General features: G+C 38.5%; 1 protein-coding gene across 1 annotated transcript in view; it reads right to left on the bottom strand.

The window, feature by feature from the left end:
• LOC140168029 (sterile alpha motif domain-containing protein 9-like) overlaps positions 1 to 20,780 on the bottom strand; it is a 35,320-nt gene that overhangs the window by 4,888 nt on the left and 9,652 nt on the right. The window contains exons 2-6 of the mRNA XM_072191333.1: positions 12,316 to 12,591; positions 11,328 to 11,490; positions 8,649 to 8,757; positions 5,261 to 6,070; positions 94 to 4,730 (exon numbers count right to left, since the gene is read on the bottom strand). Of these exons, the coding sequence (XP_072047434.1) occupies positions 94 to 4,730; positions 5,261 to 6,070; positions 8,649 to 8,757; positions 11,328 to 11,490; positions 12,316 to 12,587 (5,991 nt within the window). The 5' untranslated portion in view covers positions 12,588 to 12,591. The remainder of the gene's footprint in view (positions 1 to 93; positions 4,731 to 5,260; positions 6,071 to 8,648; positions 8,758 to 11,327; positions 11,491 to 12,315; positions 12,592 to 20,780) is intronic.

The raw sequence follows: 20,780 nt of genomic DNA, 5'->3' as shown, positions 1-20,780 counted from the left end.
CAATAATGGTCAATATCTGACCCAGCCAGTTTAATCGTATCACCATATAAACCGTTCAACCGTTAATGTGAAATAGTTTATCAAAGTACCCACCTCTTTTCTGTTAACTCTACGTTGTCCCCTGTTGTGCCTCTTTGATAGATTATTCTCGGTTTCCTCCAGCTCTCTCTTTACTTTTCTCATCTGCATATAAAGTTGCTGGGAAGATTCGGATGGTCCACTGTTTGTTTGTTGCCTCGATGTATTTGATATAGTAGGATACGGCATGTCGTAAGACATCGGTTTCTTCTCTGGACTTTCCATTCCACTGATTTGAACGTTGTAGGCAACCGGCCCCTCAAAGCTGAATCCAAGATAAAACGTAACCGCTTCTTGACTCACTGGTGAACTCATAGGCCTTGATAGCCTAATGTGAATTTTTTTACCAACGCCAGGTGAATAGTTAAGAGAATTTCTACTATACAGAGTTCCCTCTAGTACTTGAAGTCTTTTCTCCAGAGTTGACTTTTTCCAGAAAGCGTCTCGATCCATGTCTCGGTCGAACTTACTGAGTTCAGAAATGTGAAGAAGCCGCTGAAGGCCTTTTCCCTGTGCTAAAAAGAAATATGTAGATGGCTTCTTCTTGTAAGGGAAATATGTTTGTTTGCTGTACTGATGTGAGCGAGATGTGTGCGGCCTGGTATTTTGAAATCTGTTTTCCCAGCGGCCCTTGAGTTCAAAAACTCTATCCGGGATAGAACTCTTCTGCTGGAAAGGTCGTCTTGTTGTTTCAGAGTAAGCCCATTCGAACATCAGCATAAAAAAGGCACTATATAGGTCATTCTCCCTGCTCTTCTCGAATAGGTCTTTCACCATTGTATGAACTGTTTCAACTTCCGGCAAGTGTTCTCCGTGTACAGATGACAGAGCTAGTGTAACGCATATAAGAATAAACAGGTCAAATCTATTTTTGGGATCATTTTTCTCCAGTAGACCCTTAACATCTCTCAGGTTTTGAAATCTTTCTCCTAGTTTCCTTTTATCTGCCCGTAAATGGTCGAAGACTTGATGGAACGTTTGTGCCCCCATGGAGATAACCTTTCGTCGACGTGCTTCATTTTTGTCCAACGGTGACTGGACTTCCAATGGCCGATAATCGCCAAACCATTCTTTGTAGGATTCATAGAATTCATCTCTCTTCTTGATGTCTTGCTGTTGTTGCGGTTTATCTCCTCTGGTTAGAACAAGGTAATCGTCGATGTGCGATAAAGCTGCATACACTCGTTCCTTGAGCTTTGACATGTAGTTGTGTATTTCATACCACGATTCATTCTTTAATAGTAGAGGAATTTGGTCGTCCAACAGATACGCCTTCAGTTGGTTGGCTCCGTTTTTCTCATTATTGAAGGGCCTGATGTAGTTTTGCATGAACTGCAAAAGCGTCAATGCGACAGAGACTTCGTTGAAAAATCCGGCATTGTTTTCATGAGTTTCTGAAAGAGCGATAACTTGGGATTGGTGGAACGTATCCATTGCTTTGTGGGCCAACAGTATAATTTCCCTCTCTTTGTTTGCTGACAACGGTTGATGCTGCACATTCGTTTTAAGGTCGGAAACCGTGGTAAACATCTGACTCTTAAATATCTGGCCTTTTGTATCCCATAAATATGAGTTCCTTTTGGCTAAATTCAACGCCTTCTCGATGTATTCAAGAGCCTTACCGTAATCTCTGTACCGTTCTCTGATGTAGCAAAGACGAGCTGCATGTTGAGCAACCATCGGATCTTTCAAGGTTTCAAATCCTTGATCTAGAATTTTGAGTGCATCATTGCCATTTGCTTCATCTGTTTTTTCGATGGCTAGTATAAGCTCCGAAAATCTGGTATTTTCTTTGTCACCGTACTCTACTTTTTTTCTTCTGATAAGGAGTTGCTTTACCATAAGATCTAGGTACTGCTTTCCATGCGAACGGGAGCGCATCAATTCCGAAGACAGAAATCCCCTTGTTATTTCATACAAGGTATGCCCATCTTCTTCAAGTTGACGAAGAATTTCTGTAGCCAAACATTTGTGGGCTAGTACAATTCCATTTGTGTATCTAATCTCTGGAAGACATTTCTCAATAAGAAGCATTCGAGCAGTAGCAGACATTGCCTTCTCCCACAACAGCTTTCCACGATGCGTACGTGAGTACACACCGTATGATTCCACTGGAGCGCGTTTTTGTCTTTTCCTATGACTCTTAATTTCATCACAGCAAGCAACAGGTATGGCCCCGCAGTCGAAATGAGTCAGGAGGGCTGTGTATTTCATCAAGCAAAACTCTTCTTCCTTGTGATTTTCATTCTCGAGAGCCATTAAGATTTCGGAGACTATTCTGGTCAGGTAGTCACGGTTAAACTCTTCCTTCATCAACATAAAACCAAGTAGTTTGTCTGGGTTTAACTCTTCATCATCCTGTTTTTGCTGTTCTAGTTCAACATACTTTTTGGCAAACCACTCTCTCTCCTTTGTATCCAGCTTCTGTGTCATGGAATATGAACACTGATGGCGTCCTTGCATCTCAGATGGATCGACATCAGCATTTCGTTGGCAATGTAATACAACGCAGAATACATTCGTAACGTCTAGATCCCAGGAAACGGCTTCTATTAATTCCTTAACTACTTGCTGAACCTCAGGTAAATCACCTTCTATGAGGACAATTATCGGTACGCGCGTGGTCTGGTTTTCGGAATAGCCATAATGATATATCTCGAGTATTTGCTTCGTTGTATCTTCTGTTACTTTGTTGACTATTAGACACCGGTACTTGCGATGGAAGTCCCATAGAATATGTCTACACATAGTCGTGCCTCCAGCTCCTGGCTGATGGGATATCGTGAACGTAACAATCGGACATTGTGAATGACTGACGTGGTGAAATCTATCCATTGCATCTTGTACTTTCCTTCTCAGACTTTCATGACTGCTTCGTTTCAATACATGATTGAAACCTTTCCCTCCGTTGTATTCTGCTTCCGAAAGCCTAAAATTCCACCAATCTACTGTACCACCTCGGTAAAATGCCAGTTCCGTTGTTTTCCTAAAGTCTTCGAAATCATAATCATCTTCTTTCTTGCTGGTATTTTCGCACTGGTTGCTACAGAGAACAAATATGTTAGTCCATTTGTCCCTCGCCCGTTCGGGTAGTGTACACTTTCTTGTAGAATCCACCAATATATGATAAGGACCAATTTCATCCACGTTAGCCATTTTCCGAATGACATTATTAACGTGATTCATGGAATCTCCCACACAACTCCTTTGATCAAGGTCCTCTCTTGAGCAAGAACGCTTAACTTCCTCAACCCATTTTGTATACACTTCTGCATTTTCGACAATACATGTGATATTTTCCAAACCTTGAAAGGCGGATGTGAACTTTCTAAAAATCTCCCCTTGGATGTCAATGTCGTCATCTGAAAGAATGAGAAATACAATCACGGCACGTTGTGACGATATTAATCCAGAGTATTTACTGATGACGCCTTCCACTGCATGGCTGCGATTTTGATTCCAGTTTTGGATACTCATTGGTTTGTGCTCATCTAAATTTTTGTCATCAGTGCGGCCATTGCAGAACATCCAGAATGGAATATCTGGTATATCCATTTCATCGTTACATTCATCTTCAGTTAACGTTTCTGGAAGTTGTAGAATGGCACATTTATCTTTTTCAAAGTATTGGCAAAGTCCGTCAGATTTTGAGTTGTGGTACAAATCCAAAACTAACGTCCAATCTATGTCACGTACAAACCTCATTTGCTTGTCCTTTTCTTCGTTAGATCCATCCAGAAAAGATGCTGAAGGTTTGTTGACTACTAGAATTGGGTAGTGCCCTTTGTCAAACAGCTGTTGATCATCGCCTAACAATAATGTTCGAAGTTGTTTCTCATAATCGTGTTCGCTTTGGTTTCTCTCGCGTGTGATTTGATTAGCCGAATCCAAATCTTGTCGCTGTCTTTGTGAGTTACCTGCATGCGTTGTCGAATTTATGTCAGGATTTGGGATTTGAGAGTATTTCTGGCGTTGCTTTGGTCGAGCTCCTCCGGGATAATCGCCTGCTGATGTCGATATCTCATTCGTGTTTGATGATTTCTGCTTGAAATGTACCTCTCCCGTTGAAACTGGTCTAGCTGTTCCAGGAAATTGCTTTGCAAGTTCCCTTTCTTTTGGATTATCGTTTGGTTCATTAGATTTTGCTGGAAATTTCTTTTGAACGGTTTCGTTCTTCTCAACTTTCACTCCATCTTCGCCCGCTGTTGCAATTGGGTTTGTAGGTCTGTTTGAAGTAGTGGCCGTCACGATTGGAGTGCGCTGCTGGCAACGTTTCGCACTCACGGCTTGTTGTTTTCTTCCGGGTTTTATTTCATGTGAAGCAGAATTTGTTATCGCTGCCTCGGGGAACGTTGGCTCTTCCCGTGTTTCCAAACATTCTTCTGATGGCGGTGGTATAAATGCCCTACTATGGTTAAGGGCTTTTGCTCTATTCATGATTTTCCTAGCATCTCCCTTCTTCAAAAATCCCCTTTCACCTCCGAAATCTGATATCAATTCATTTGCGGAATATTGCGCGAGTACTTCCCCATCAACGTTTTCTTCATGTAATCTGCTTGCGGTAGTTTCTGGAATTCCTATTTGATGTAACCACTGCTTGACATCATCCTTGTTCCATTCGTTCATTTGCGTTGGCAAATCTCGGAGAAAACCTAAAAGTAAGAGTTACACCGCATAATCAGGTACTTGGAGATAATATTTCTTTCAACTCAATAGGAGCCAGGCTTGAGCGAATTTGTATTATCTACCAAGAGAAACGATTACACATGGGTCTGTAAACTATTCAATTTCCATTAGAAATCGGGAGGATTTATACATTATGTTATATTATAGAACAAGCCATTTCTTAAAGACACTAAAACTAAAAGAGATTTCTTAAAGACACTACAACTAAAAGAATTTTGTTCTGCGTACTGCGATAGCGCATTCGGATATTTATTCCTTCAAGGCGATTTTCTTTCTTACGGCCTGACAGATTCTATACTTCAAGACTTGTGAATGACAAATTCTTCGGAACTTCTGCAAAAATTGACACGGATTTTTAAATCTTAACTCCTCAAAATTGTCGACAGTGCATGCACTCTGAAAGCAGTACTAATATATAGTAAGATGAACATCTAATATTGCATTCAAAGTTGTTTTGTGTTCTGTGCTGAATTACAAATTAAGTATTTTTCCTTACCAGTTGACACAAGTGATGACACAATTGAAGCGACGTTTGGGCGATCTGCAGGGTTGGTAGAAATGCACTGGTTAATAAGTTCGGCCAGCTCTTGTGGACAATTCTGTGGGATGCTTGGCTTCAAGTTATCTGTACAAACGCGGTATACAACGTTGACCCATTCTAAACCTGGGAAAGGTTCTGTTCTTGAGAAAATGTGAAGTGTCAACATCCCGTAAGCATATATATCAGTGTACCGCGAAAATTTGTTGTCTTTGTGAATCTCTGGGGCCATGTAACGGAATGTTCCTTTCTGGGTAGAATACGTATGTGAACGGTCAAGCTCTCTGGCAAGTCCAAAGTCAGATAGCTTCAGGATCTTTCTTTCCTCGTCAAACAATAAGCAATTGGACGGCTTAATGTCCCTGTGAATAATGTCCATGTCGTCATGGAGATACTGTAATGCAAGTGCCGATTCAGTGAGCCATTTCTTTACCAAGGAGAGAGGGAGTGATTTCGATTTATCTTTCAGATAGACTTCTAAAGAACCAAGCGGGGAAAGTTCAAAGAAAAGTATGTTCACGGGACCGTCTTTATATGATCCAATCAACTTAACGATGTGTTGATGGTCTACATTCCCTAAAATATCGACCTCTTCCTGACGAAGTTTTGGTATCACTTTAGCTGCCGCTGCTGTAAAACCTTGGACACTTTCCTTGAATGTGACACTGTAAACAGTTCCAAATCCGCCTTGTCCAATTACCTCCCCATATTCAACGTTGTCGCGGTCAAGTTTTTTTGAAACGTTCTGCTGGTCTGCGGTTTGTGAATCTGAAAGTAGAGTGTAACACATCTCATCTATGATTAATTGATGATGAAAGTCTAGAAATGACTTAACTAGAGTACATATTATATGGTAAACAGTAATTAAAAACTCAGAAGCAAAGGAGAGAAGATATTAGACATGGACAATGTGGCAACTGGCTACAAAATGATGATCCCTTGGCCATCAGTTGCAGTATTTTCACAACATGTGTCAGGTATTGCTCTGGAATCTATATACATCTATACTAAAAAAAAAAACACGCGGCCCGTGATTAGTTACAACCTGGGACAAATGATGTGCGGAGATTGCGCGGAACCTTTTATACATAAAACACACATAATAAATTATAAAACACAGGAAGCAAAAAAGTCAAAATATGAACTTATATACCCTGTCATGTAGGATTTTTTTTGCATTATGATATCTAAAATCACACAAACTGTGGCATTTTGACAATTTTGACATTTTGGTGGCCATTTTGAAAAGCGTCCTCTATCTGGAGTTTTCTACCATTTGAGCATTTCATACTTTTTACATCATGTGCTTCAAAGTACAAAAAGCACTTTCATATCATATTCCCCGTGATTTTCACCCCCACTATACATCCCCAAATATTAAATATATGTGTTTATCCAAAACTGCATAGATGTTACGGCTCAATTAGGGACCCGAGGACTAGCAACGTTTAGTCATGGAAATATATACATACTAAACATTCTATATGCTGTTACTTTCCTCCACAACAAAGAAAAACAATCATATGCGGCCCTAAAACAACCATTTCCTTTTCCTTTAAAAAGTTTTTCTATCTCTAGGTTTCATTATTATTGAGGTATGTGACTTTTTTTGATTATATATATTTCTACACGTTCATACTAAATAATCTGAAAATTGCAGAAAAATATCATCGGCCATTAAAAAAACATATGTCCGACTCGAGGCATTAACGTTGTTAACGACCAATCACGCACGCTGTTACATAGTTAGTATATATGTACGGAAGTCTCTTTACACGGAATATGCGAAAGTAAGCAACACTGGTATGAGACAGATTAGGAAATGGTTACATTACTGTGACATTGTAATACAGACAAACAAAAAACCATTTTTGTTCACATTTCATAGTGAATTGCGGGGAAAAACATGAATTTCGAGGAGCAAATGAAATTGTGCCTCGAAAATTGTTGGTCCCTGGTTACAACCATATATCCCTAGTGATAATATTTAACTTATGATCATTCTACAACTAGTCTTAAAATGATCATATGAATCATTTCAGTGCAATGATGGCACCATTATGTTGTACAAGTATTTGATACAATATCCCAGCAAACACAAAAAGTTTTCGACATCATTCGCAAGAGGTTACAAAAGGTTGTCAGAAAACGTTTAAATGTCGGATTATATAAACGTTTTCATAAAATTAAAAAACATTTTTGGATCATCTACATGCAAATATTTTAACATATTTTAAATGTTGACAAGATATTTGGCAAAAAATGATTGCAAAAATACTTTACAATAACATTTTGAACCCATTTTAAAAATATTGTTGTAGTGTGTTTTCAAAACGTTTTTAAAACGTTTTCATGACCTTTATATAACCCGACATTTAAATGTTATTAACACATTTTGTAAAACACATTTTAAGAACATTTCTGTGTTTGTTGGGTGCAAATATTTTAACATAATGTTATTTAAATGTTTGCAAAAATAGTTTCCAATAACATTTTGAAAACATTGTTGTAGTGTGTTTTCATACAAAACGTTTTCATGACCTTTATATAACCCGACATTTTAATGTTATTAAAACGTTTTCACCAAAACCAAAAGCCAAAATATAACTTCTTTAAAACGTTTTTAAAACGTTTTTGTGTTTGCTGGGATATCGGGCATGTGGCAGAGGGGGAGGCAGGAAAAACATCAAAGAAACAATAGCGATAAAGCTTAAAGTACGGGGCAGGGCCTGAAGAATGAGGGAAATTGAGGAGTAAAAATGACAAAGGTAAAAACATGAAACATGTAACGGAACTCCAATTTTGTTAGTAGTACATGTAATCACGTTAATTTCGCCTCACAATAGGGGCACCCTTGACGACAGGATAGGGTTGAGGCCACAATATTATAAACTCCAAAAGTTGATAACATCAAAAAGTTTAAAAGTCTCATAATATTCCAGCGACCGAAAAAGTTTACATCACATAATGCATAATGTTTTTAGCGAGGAAATTGTTACAAAACAGTCTCATAATTTAAGACAGAGCGAATAAGTATACATCTCAAAATGAGTCTCGCATTATCACAGTTAAAAGTTACACTGTAAAACAGTTTCACAGTATTTCAGCGGGAAACTAGCACACAATTGAATAAATAGTCTCAACGTCTCCAACTACAAATGCACTCACCGCGGGCTGTGTGGAATTTGATTGACAGGGACGTCAGAAGCGAACTCGGGTTTTATTTATGTCGGTCTTTCATTAAATTAATAGTGCCTATATATTTTTAATAATGCTGCCATAATCCTAACAGCTTCGGGAAAACACATTTGTGCGCTTTGAATTATTTTAAAAATCAAATTCTAACCTTTCTCATCCGGCCTATCAGCACCACCACGCAGTCCATTTACAAGTTTGACATGGATATTGTCATCGTGTTTTAAGCCGTGATCTTCAAGAGTGAGCAATCTACATAACTACAGATTGAACATGTTCAATGATAAAACATAAAACGAATAACGATTTGAAAAAAATTGAAATAATACAATTTTTTATCTAATTTTATAACTATGACTTTTCTTATAACTTGCAAAACCATAAAGTTTGTTCGGAAACTGAACGGGTTTTCTTAACTAAAGTCGGGATCCAATCATGCTCTACAGATCTATATATACCCCCCAATAAAAAGGAAGCGGAGAGGAAAGAGCAGAAAAGAAAAAAGGAACAATGTAACACGGTATTGTAACAGTCGAGTCGAAAGGCTGGACGGTACAGTTGTTAGTTCCAAATGTGTTAATTTATTCACTCCTGTACCCACCGCTCGCAAATTTCGACCTTCTATTTGTAGGATGAATCAAGGAGCTATAGGAAGGGGCGCAATAGATAACGTAACGCATTGTTACTTTGATGCCGATTTGATTTGCCGACAGGTTATTCATAAAAGTGGTACCATGTTTCGAACAAAGGAGTTCAGCCATTAAATTGGTCACTGACCCGACAGCATATTAACGCTTTTCCTGGCAGGTGTCTGACGATAAGTGATGAATATAAAGTTATGTGTAAACGCACCACTTGAGAAAGTGATAATATTCCCTAGGGTTTCCTGGTCATTTGGGCGCAAGCACACAAACCTTGACGATTCGCTCACGGGCAGCTCATCAGCAGCCATGGGGAAGTCAGGCATTTTGTGAGGTAATAACAGTATATAGGCGAGTGTAATATCGCAGACACTCATGACGTCCGTTTTACGTATCGCGTCCCCCGGGCACTACGAACTTACACACTATACAGCTGTATCTAAATACTCGACAGCTTTGTAAGGTCAAACTTTTCACTGTGAGGTTACCACGCTTGCGCGGAAGCTGTTTTGTGTGACATTTATGCTAATTCAGTGACCCGTGTTCACTCACGCTGCCCTGCACTTCCCGCCGTGAATCAAATCATCCTCCAGACACGCTCCATAAGATAATGCTAATGCATGGAGTACAAAGAATACTTTGATCAATACCAGTTAAACAGGTGATTGGTATTGTACTCCATGCATTTGCATGTCTTCTGGAGCGTGTCTGGAGGATGATTTGGCCGAGTAAAAATAAAAACATGTTTCTCGTCCCGGTTTAAAAAAAGGAGGAAGAGGGGCTTGAGGCCCTTTTTATTTTATTGTTCTGGTAGGTACGCCCCCGCTAGTGATCACAGAACCATCCAGAATTGTTTCTTGCATATTAGCAAGGCTATAGAAAACATCTCAACATCCAAGACATCTTTCTTCAAAAGTTTTGACTGAATTTAAAAAAACTGAAAATAAATTTGAAGCGGCCTCAAAAAAGGAAGCGGGAGGGGACGAGAAACATGTTTTATTTTTATTCGGCCTTATGATCTTCCGTGCAGTAGAAACGGGAAAATCCGAAATATTACTCAAATTTGGTCCAACTTTGGCTTAAATGTAACACAAAACTCGAAAATGTAACACGTTAAAACTTGCACAGTGTTATACTGTGTAGTTTTCCGATGATGGAAAAAATCAAAGTATTCATCGAAAAATCCAAGAAATTGTGAATCTTGCGATGAAATTTATACCTCAAAATGTTTCAGAATTGTCAACTTGCCTAAAAACTCCGATGATCAAAAACATGTGCGCTGAAAAATGTCATTATTTTCCTTATCTCTTCACCGATTTTCAAGGTTTAAAAACTTCGTGTATATTGCCATTTTGTCTAAATGCGAGTAGAAAGTTGTCAGATTCAAAACATCATTCAACCCTCAAAGACCTTTCTAAAATCCCCGTGCCGAACACACGAAGATTAAAAGTTCGGCTATCCTTCGGCAAACATCGGCAGGATCTCGCTGAGTCCACTGTGATTGGTCCAGCGGCTGGAGCATGCGCGAGTAATTGAACAAGCATTTGGATACAGTAATATTTGTAGTGCCGGGGGGTGGGCACTCAACTTAAACTTTGATAGGTTTACGGCGTGGAGTTCCGAACTTTGGCAAATAAAGAACTAATTTCGGGGGGAAAAGGGCTTGATGAACTGAGATTTCAACACTTTTGTGGAGGTCTTAAAACTACAATTCGGCCAAATTATTGGCTTTGCCGTTAATTTTTTTTCCAAATTTGAGCCTAAAGAGTTACAATTTTCAGAGTTTTAAGCTCAATAAACTGTGGAGCATGATGCAAATGTGGGTCTTAAGGAACAGCCGGACATACCCGTACCACCTGTACACGTGAGCATGGTGAGTGACCCCCGGATCGCGTCTCTTGACCAAATTTTGCTAGCCAATCGATGTAGCTCGATACTCCCAATATTTAAATGAAAACACCTGATAACAAAGTCCACTAATTGAATCGCATGACTTCATGGATATGAATGACTGCTACGTAGCCACATCGCAGCCCCTTCTAAGCTCACCACTGGTTTTAGACGCAGTATTGTCGAGGGAAGTTCTGTTTCCCTATCTAATCTCGCTGGACAAAGATGACCGTCATAAACTACATTTCTTATGTTTAATCAGGGCGTAAAAAATCCGCAACCGATTAATTAAAACTTACCTTGAAATCATTTAACCCGACGAGTTCAAAATTGTCCTTTGGTAAATTGATCTCTTCAGAAACTCTATCATGAATGTCTTCAATCGGTGTTCGTAGAGGATAGCGCAAAGTAATCGTAGAGTTCAAAGGCGTCTTCACGAAAACTTGAATGGTTTTAAGGTCACTGCAAATCAAATGGATATATATTTCGTGATATCTCTGTTCTATGGTTTCCAGAAGTTGGTCATTTACGAGCCTATTCAACTATTGATCACTACGATATTAGGAAGACCATACATGTACGCCCAATTTGGTCTCCCCATTTGGATGGAATCGCCCTTACCCTGCCTCACTGACAGATAGCGTACGTGAACCAGTTGACCTGGCAACGATCTATTTTGAAGTCATACTACATCACAACGAATTGTCTCAACAAGTACCATAGGTGTAGACCCGGGATAAGGAGATAAATCCCCCAATATTTTGATAAAGATTAAGATTAAGATATTTTTACAACTCCATCCCCCATGTCAAACAGAAACCTACGCCACTGACAAGTACTATGATTTTGTAGGTATCATCAAAAGCCTTGGGCTGTATGCTGTTAAAACTTCTATGAAGTCTATGAAATACAAACACGTGTGTCATTAACTTGACAAATTACTTTCAGTAGAACTATTTTTTGTTTGAACTCATTTTAGCTCTTATCTTTTGACTTTTTGTGGGGAAATATTTTATCCGAACCACTTTCGACTGTAAACCCTTTATTTCAGATCCCGGATTATAAGAGGCACGCTCCATTATTTAGTACATTACTTACGGCTCTGCGACGCAGTCGGAGGATTGCGTTTTCGAGCCCGAAGGTGCATTTGTTTATGTACATGGGCAAGGCGCTTTACCTCGCTTGCCTCTGTACCCCGGGTGAAATGGGGGGGGCTATTATTCTAACAATAGCAGAATTAATGTAAAGCGCTTTGATATACATTGCCTTTAAGCATAATTTTCCTACCGTGTTTGTTTTGTAGGCAGAGTGTTTATCTGGTAAGGCCGCCTTTTATACTTGGTTGTAGGTTTCTCTTCCCGTTCTTGTTTAGAGGCGTCAAGTCGTGTCAATAACGATGTTCGAAAATCCCTATGTTTTCCCCTTGCCTTTATCCTACACTTCTTTGTGACGAGTACAACTTTCGAATGGTTGTAAACGAAACGATCTTCTTCCTTCCACTCATCCCATTCCTTCAAAGTCTTCGCAGGTCTATCTCGGTATCTCCCGTCAGGGTCCATTATTCTTTAAAATAACGAAATAACATTATTTTGAAGTAATTCTAACATATGTTTGCCTTTTAACAATTAAATGTGGCGGTATAGCTCTTATTTCTTCAAACCTTCGGTTAAACTTGTTTTTTCCAAACTAAATGCATGCTGGTCAAGCATTTGAAGCTGCTGAAGCCACTTTTAAATTAAGTGGAGTTACGCTAAAATTGTTTTCCTTAAGAGATCTGTTATGAACGTTTCGACAGTATTTTTTGTGGGACATGAGAGCACATCAGCAGACTTGTAGTACCCGTACTCGAGTCCCAATTTCCGTACCCGCAGGACTACTGTACTCGTACCCATGGCTCCGGACCCGTACCCATACTCACGCCCTATTTTTGTTCAAGTTCGGACCCGAACTCATGGAATGAGACCCGTACTTGTAGCCGTACTCATGGCCTGGGACCCGTACCCGTACTCATGGTATGGGACCGTACCCGTAGCCGTACTTTAGTAAACAAAGATCAAGACTTTAGGTGCTGTAGTTTTGTCGAACGCGTATGTGTTGTTCATAACACAGTACTATACGTACACGGCGTGCGAGACACACACACACGCACCCCAGAGGATCGTACTGTACTATTACAACCGCAGGAGTAATTAACATGCATTGGCGCTAGTAGTAAATTCCAATTTTCTTTGCTTTACCTCACTTGTTTGGCTCAAAAAGGGGACATATCTGACAGTAAAAGCTAACATTTTATGGAAAATAAATACTAATCTAATTCTAAAGAAATGTCATAATATGGCTTTAATATCACTCCCCTACATGCACAAGTGTACACATGAAGAACTACATAATAATGTAACTGGTATGAGCACTTTCCACCACATGCACATGGGCTTGTGCATCTGAGTCAAATCATGAAATGAATAGAGAGTTCCTTTACCGTATAAAGTATTAATAAAACTAGAATATTATTAATTCAGATGTGCATAATTAATGATACGGATTAATAAGTCTGCTAATTTTGGATAAAAATGATATCCAATTGATGTTTTGAGATAAATAATAACCTGAATGCTACATCACAGCTAAATGTATGTTGAAATTTGTATTTCACAGTCTGTGTATCGATACACAGACATAGTTTTTTCACTTGCATCCCAAAATATGCCACCTTTAAGCTAGATTTTCTATGACCACCAATATTGCATCTCTTTTTGTACTTGCTTAATTCCACAAAACCAGTCCTACAATTTTCTGCAAATGAAAGTGCTTTTTAGCAAATAAAATTGTGTCAGCAACTCATGGCACACATATCAACTTAAAATGTATGTTGTATATGATTATGACATAATAAATTGCGGAATGTATTTATTTGTTGTGGTATAAATGGCATCAAAGAGTGTATTTACAGCAACGTATGATTGCCCATAAATTAATGTTTACAGTTTACACCGATAACGATCCATACAAGTATATGAGTCCCGATTTCCGTTCCGTACCCATTGCCTGGACCCGTACCCGTACTCGCACCCTATTTTGGGTTTGGACCCGTACCCGTACTCATGGCCTGGGACCCGTAGCCATGGCCTGGAATCTGTACCCGTACCCATGGCCTGGGACCCGCACCCGTACCCGTTCTCAATGCTCGGGACCCATACCCGTACCCGTACAAAATGTACTCATCGCGGGTCCCAATACTACAAGGCTGCACATCAGAATTGAATTCTGAATACGAGGAATGTCTGATTTTTTGAAATACGTGATATATTAAATACAAATTTGATATTTTTAAATTTTGATATTTAACAGTCTTCGAAGTAAACTTTCCAACTCTATGTAGCTGGTCACATTTCTGATATCCCCAACGCAATGGAAACAATTACATGTCGTTAATTTTATTTTTTCAGTAATGTCGGTGTCACACCCGAAGGATGAACATGTTGGATTATAATTAAAAGCAGCGGTACTGTTCACACAAATAAGAAATAGGAACACAAGACAACAGTAATTTAAATCTTTAAATGATTATTTCATTTAATATGTTCTTAGAATAGTATATCTTCTGTTGTTCTTTTATATTAACAAAATTACATTTACATTATAACATTTTAAACTACATACATTCAACTTCTTTCAATAATCTGACTTAATTGATTAGATCCAATCATAAAATCAAACAATTTAAACAAAGTATTATAGTTCAAATGATCAAAAGTTAAAGTGGGTAAGAGGTGATTATTCCTTATACTTAATCTCAACTCACATGCAACAATATAATAGGTAAGGTGTAAGGAATCAATCAGCTCTTTTTACCCTAATTGTATTTTACAACGACTGATAAATGCTTAATTGAAAACAAATTGATGTTTTCAGATAATTCAATAATTGCAACTTATCTGAATGGGTAACATTGACTGATTCACAAAGCAATTTATTTCAATAAAAAAAAAATGATAGTCGAAAATATCAAATAATACACTGACCTATTTTTGAAGTAATTCACTCAAAAATAAATTTCAGTTGAAGTATTGTGATCAATACATCAAATCTTCAATCAATGTTGTGTAATTCAAAATCACATATTAATATCCACACATATAACAATTTAAAATAAATTAAAGGTCCTAGACCATAATTAACAAAATACAAATGCTTCGTTTTGATGAGTAACTTATTCGTGTCTTTCAATATTAAATAGATAACATACACGAATAACAATTTCACATAATAATTAAATATCTTTGATAATGATGTACAAAATTCAACTGCTTCGTTCGATGAGTACCTGAGTTGAGTTGAATATTAGAGTTCTCATTTCATTTCAGTTCAAGTCCATTATTTAATTTAAAAAAAAAATCAATACCGACATTTTTAAACATATTTAGTTGGAACCATGGTTCGTATGCAGCCGTCCTGGAATTGGTTGATGGTGTGCTGACCCCGAATCTCTACAGATTGGTTTTCTTAGTTAGGGTGGCCAAACCGTCACTGATTACAGCTGATTAATTCACAGGGATTTGGTAACGGCAAACATTGTCTGGTTCATGGTTGGATGTATCGGTCGAGAACTGAAACATTTAATAAAATTACCCAAGTGGGGATAATACAAGTACCAAAGTAAATCTTGGGATAATTTTTATCAGACTCATTTTTTTAATGACATTAAAATAATATATAATTTCACATGATACTCATTCCATTCTATTCATATTACATGTATAAGTGCATGAGTATATCTCCAATTAACAATCATGTAAACATGCAAGTTCTTTGTTCTCCAATTTTGGCGGAAATCTTAAACTTCTTTGTTCTTCAAATACAATCAATTTCCACCAGTTTGTTTTAAACTTTAAAATAATACATTAAGAATAACAACATACAGTATCAAGCATGCATATAATTTAACACAATAGCAATAACAATTAAGAGTTTTATAAACTTACTTCATCCGTCAGTTTTGGTGACTTCCAATTCAGTTGCAGATCGCCTTTCAAACTCACACACAGCTGTGCGACTCCAACAGCTCTATCTTCACAACTTCATAGTGTGATGATAATAATTATGCCAACTTATACCACCCTCTGCCTGGGTACAATAATAATTGCAAAGCCTATCTTTGGCTTGGATAGGTCTTATACTGGTATAAAACAAGAACAATTGTGTTCTCACAAAATATACTGATGATGCGATCAATTTTGCAACACACACACAAAATTATTGTGTTCACTTGACCAAGTCTTGTCTGGAAGTGAGGCCTCCCTCTTCACAATGTATGCTTGCCTACAATTAGTTTAACCTTATGCATATTTGATAGTGTTCTATTGTATTATTACACTTGACATAAAATAACAATAGATGAACAGAATAAGACTGATCCATTTTAATAAACAGGTAAATCACAGGCCTATCAACTGGCAACTCTCAGCTGGTTGACCAAATCAAGCTAGCTTTCCAAAATCAAAAAAATAAGTGAAAGTTTAATTTTGGTATCTGAACTGACAAATAACTCCCCCCTTAAAAGAAAATGTGCCTACACATTTTGCTTCAACAGATAAAACAAAAATAAAATTTTCATCTAAAATGGAAAATAGCTTCGCTACAATTTTGGCTCTGGATTTCTGCATGGTTCTTATCCTGCGACTATACACCTACTCATGTAGTCTGCGCCTACGTTGTCCTGACCTTTGATGGACACAATTCTATATCTATAGGGCTGTAGAGCCAATGCCCATCTCATGATACGACCATTTGCCACAATCGATTTTTGGATGCACCGAAGGGGCTGATGGTCTGTTTCTAGAATGAATTCTCGACCGTACAAATATGGTTCAAATTTCCTAACTGCCCATATCACAGCTAAACACTCTCGTTCCATGACGGAGTATGCCTTCTGACATTTTGTAAGCTTCTTGCTTGCAAAAGCAATTGGAAATTTCTCACTGTCAAAGTCTTGCAAAAGTACTGCCCCAACTCCTGTATCTGATGCGTCTGTCCGCAAAGTAAATTGCTGGTTCAGGACGGGCAAATGCAAAATTGGTGATTGTATCAGTTTGCTCTTGAGTGTCCGAAATGCTATGTCCTGACTTTCTCCCCATTCAATTTTGTTTGGCAAACCTTTCTTGGTTTTGTCTGTGAGAGGAGATGCAACAGCAGCGAAATTTGGGATGTATTTCCTATAGAATCCTATCAGTCCCAAAAATGACCTCAACTGTTTTTTTGTCACTGGACATTTTGCATCCTGAATGGCTTCAATTTTGTCACGTTTTGGCTTCACACATCCATGACCTACCACATGACCTAGGAATTCAATTTCCTCGTACCCTACAAAGCACTTTGTGGGCCTAGCTGTGAGTTTAGCTCTTCTTAGCCTACTAAATACCTCTTTTACCTTACTCATGTGTTCTTCCCAAGTCTCGGTATGGATCAGAATGTCGTCTATATAATTGTCTAGTTTAGTTACACCCTCCAATAGAATTCTCATGATTCTGCTCAAAGTGGCTGGGGCGTTTACTAAACCAAATGGCATCATCTTGAAGCTATACAGTCCATTGGGCGTCACAAAGGCTGTGTATTTTTTTGAACTCTCAGCCATAGGGATTTGCCAATATCCCTTACTTAGATCAATTTTCGTGAAATAATGATCTGTTGCCAACTTGGCAAAAATTTCCTCCTGATCAGCAATAGGTTCAGCATCAAAAATCGTTTTCTGATTTATAAGACGCATGTCAATACAATAACGATCTGAACCATCTGATTTCTTGCAAATAACTAATGGACTAGCATATGGACTGTTGCTTCGTTCTATGATTCCCATTTTCAACATAGTTTGCACTTCTTCCTTTACCTTGTCCCTCAAAGCATGGGGTATAGGATAGGGTTTTCTCTTCACTGGTTCCTCATCTATTAGCTTAATTTCATGCTCACCTAAGTTTGTCTTTCCTGGAAGATCAGTTAAGACTTCGTGATAACTTCCTAGTAGTCTTTTTACTGCATTTGTTTGTGTCTCATCTAAGTTTTCACCTATATGTACATCACTCATCGATTCCTTGGGTTCCAAAGGAGGCAAATGCAATAGCTCCTCATTTGACATGGGTTTAAGTACCAAGGTATCCTTGAGTACCTCATCCTTCTCCAATGGTTCCGCTTCTATCACCGATGTACATACTACCTGAAAAATACCTTGCTCCTCCTGTATGCATGAGGAGGCTATCTCACCTTTTCGTCTTTGATAATATTTGAGTAGGTTGGCATGGAAAGTCTGCTGACGAGTGCCTAGATCTATCTTGTAATCTAACTGACTTACCTTTTCCACAACTGGAAATGGACCTTTCCAGTGCATGATCAGCTTATTGTGATCTGTAGGAAGGAGTAACAGAACTTCATCGCCCACTGCAAATTTTCTTGACCTGGGTTTCCTATTATAGATCTTCCTATACCTTGCCTTTGATTTCAGCAATTCTGCCCTGGCCAATTTACATGTCTCTTCAAGTCTCTCCTTCAGATCAATTACATATTGATAAACTGATTTGGTCTCAGGGTTTCTACTTCCCTGTCCACAATTGTCGTAATATGCTCATGGGTCCTCTGACAGTCCTTCCATAAAGTAACTCAAATGGAGCAAATCCGGTACTGTCCTGAGGAGTTTCTCTATATGCAAAGAGAAGTGGGGCTACATACCTGTCCCAGTCCTTGGGTCTCTCTTCACATATCTTCTTTAACAGAGCTTTAAGTGTTCCATTGAACCGCTCAACAAGACCATTGCAAGCTGGATGGTATGGAGTTGTGGTCAATTGCTTAATTGATAAGAGCCTACTTACTTCTTTCATCACATTTGATGTGAATTGAGCTCCCATGTCAGTTAGTACTTCACTTGGAAATCCTAATCTAGTAAACATGACCACCAACTCTTCTGCCACTTTCTCTGCTTCTATTGACTTCATGGGACTTGCCTCTGGATACCTTGTAGCATAATCTACAAGGACTATTATGTAACGATGCCCTCTATCTGAACAAGGATGAATTGGACCTACCAAGTCAACTGCAACTCGCTCAAATGGCGTATCAATCACTGGCATTTCTCCTAATGGTACCTTGGTTACACGTCCCTTTGGGATAGTACGCTGACAAATATCACATGAGTGACAATACCTTCTAATATCAGCTTGTGCTCCAGGCCAATAAAAGTTTGACAATACCTTATCTGAAGTCTTCGATGGCCCTTGGTGTCCACCTAATATGGATTCATGTGCAAGTTTCATTACTTGAGTTCGAAATGTCTGCGGAACTACAACTTGCTTGAATGTATCTCCAAACTCAACATTGGGTGCCTGAAATTGTCTATACAGAACTCCCTTCTCGATAATGAACATTTGCTTACTATCATTTCTTCCTACCTTCTCGATTCTCTCTTCAGCTAATGCTCTACATCTGTTTAATGTGAGGTCTTCTTGTTGTGCTCTTTTTAACTTTTCTACAGTTACCTCTTCACCATCTGGTTCTACTACCTTAAGTCCTTTAAAAGGTTTCCCTTTCTTTAGAGTCTGACTTCTAGTTTCTACTGCACAACTTACTTCAGTTTTCTGCACTTCCTTCTTCTCAACTGAGAATTGTCTCTGTGTTGTATCTACCTCTTCACTACTATATAATTTGAAATCTGGATCTGGATCATTTTCTCCTCTTGCACCTTTTATACTTCCAACTACCAACTCACATACAGGAGTTGCTGTCACCATAGCGTTTACAATACCTGTATACCACGGAGTATGAATACTTATCCTGGCTAAAGGAAACTCTCTGACTGTCATATCTATTAGATAACACTTTTCTGTTTCACCAGTGTATTGTTCTTCTGACACTAAGCTGGACTTAATAACTATACCACCACATCCAGAATCTCTTAATACTTGTACCTTGTTTAATCCTCCTACTAGTCCTTCTCCAATTGCTAAATCACTCAAATTCAAGTTGCATGCTGCTGATAACACTGGCAACTTATGTCCACAATCTAGAGTTACATAAGGTTGTCCATCCACCATTTTCACATGTGGATCTCTGTCTATCATGGGTACCATACAACAAGCTACTTGTGTTTTACCTGTGCCCTTACATGTGTCACACTTTTACACTCTCCATTACCTGTCACCTTATCCTTGGTTCCTGGAGTAGCAGGTGCTTTCTTATAAACTGTACCTCTGCCTACAGGTTGACATCCAGCTACAATGTTTTTCCTTCTTTTGGTACATTCCTTTGCCACATGACCTGGCTTGTCACAAATAAAGCATTTACGTACATTTACTATAGGAATCCGTTTTTGTATATGTTCAGTTTTGGACATTTGACTCTGGTGTTTGTTACTCTTTGGCTTATTACTTACAAGTTGCCATCCACCATGTGCTTCGATATACTGCTCTGCCATTCTTGCCATCTCTTGTGGGTCTTTTGGCTTTCTTTCTTTTAAGAAGGTGGACAACTCTATATTAACACGTTTTATAAACTGCTCCTTTAGTAACAAATCTACCAAACCTTCATAGTTCTTGTTGGTTCCTGACAATTCTATCCATCTGTTTAGGTAGTTTCTTACCCTTGTGATAAACTGTGCTGGCGTTTCACTTGTGTCTGGTTTTGCTGACCTGAACTTCACTCTAAAACCTTCCTCAGTTAATTCATACCTTTTTAATATGGCCTCTTTCAACATATCATAATTATTTGCATCA

The sequence above is a fragment of the Amphiura filiformis genome, chromosome 13, assembly GCF_039555335.1.
Source record: "Amphiura filiformis chromosome 13, Afil_fr2py, whole genome shotgun sequence".
Classification (NCBI taxonomy): Eukaryota; Metazoa; Echinodermata; class Ophiuroidea; order Amphilepidida; family Amphiuridae; genus Amphiura; species Amphiura filiformis.
This window is presented reverse-complemented; position numbering and strand designations above follow the sequence as displayed.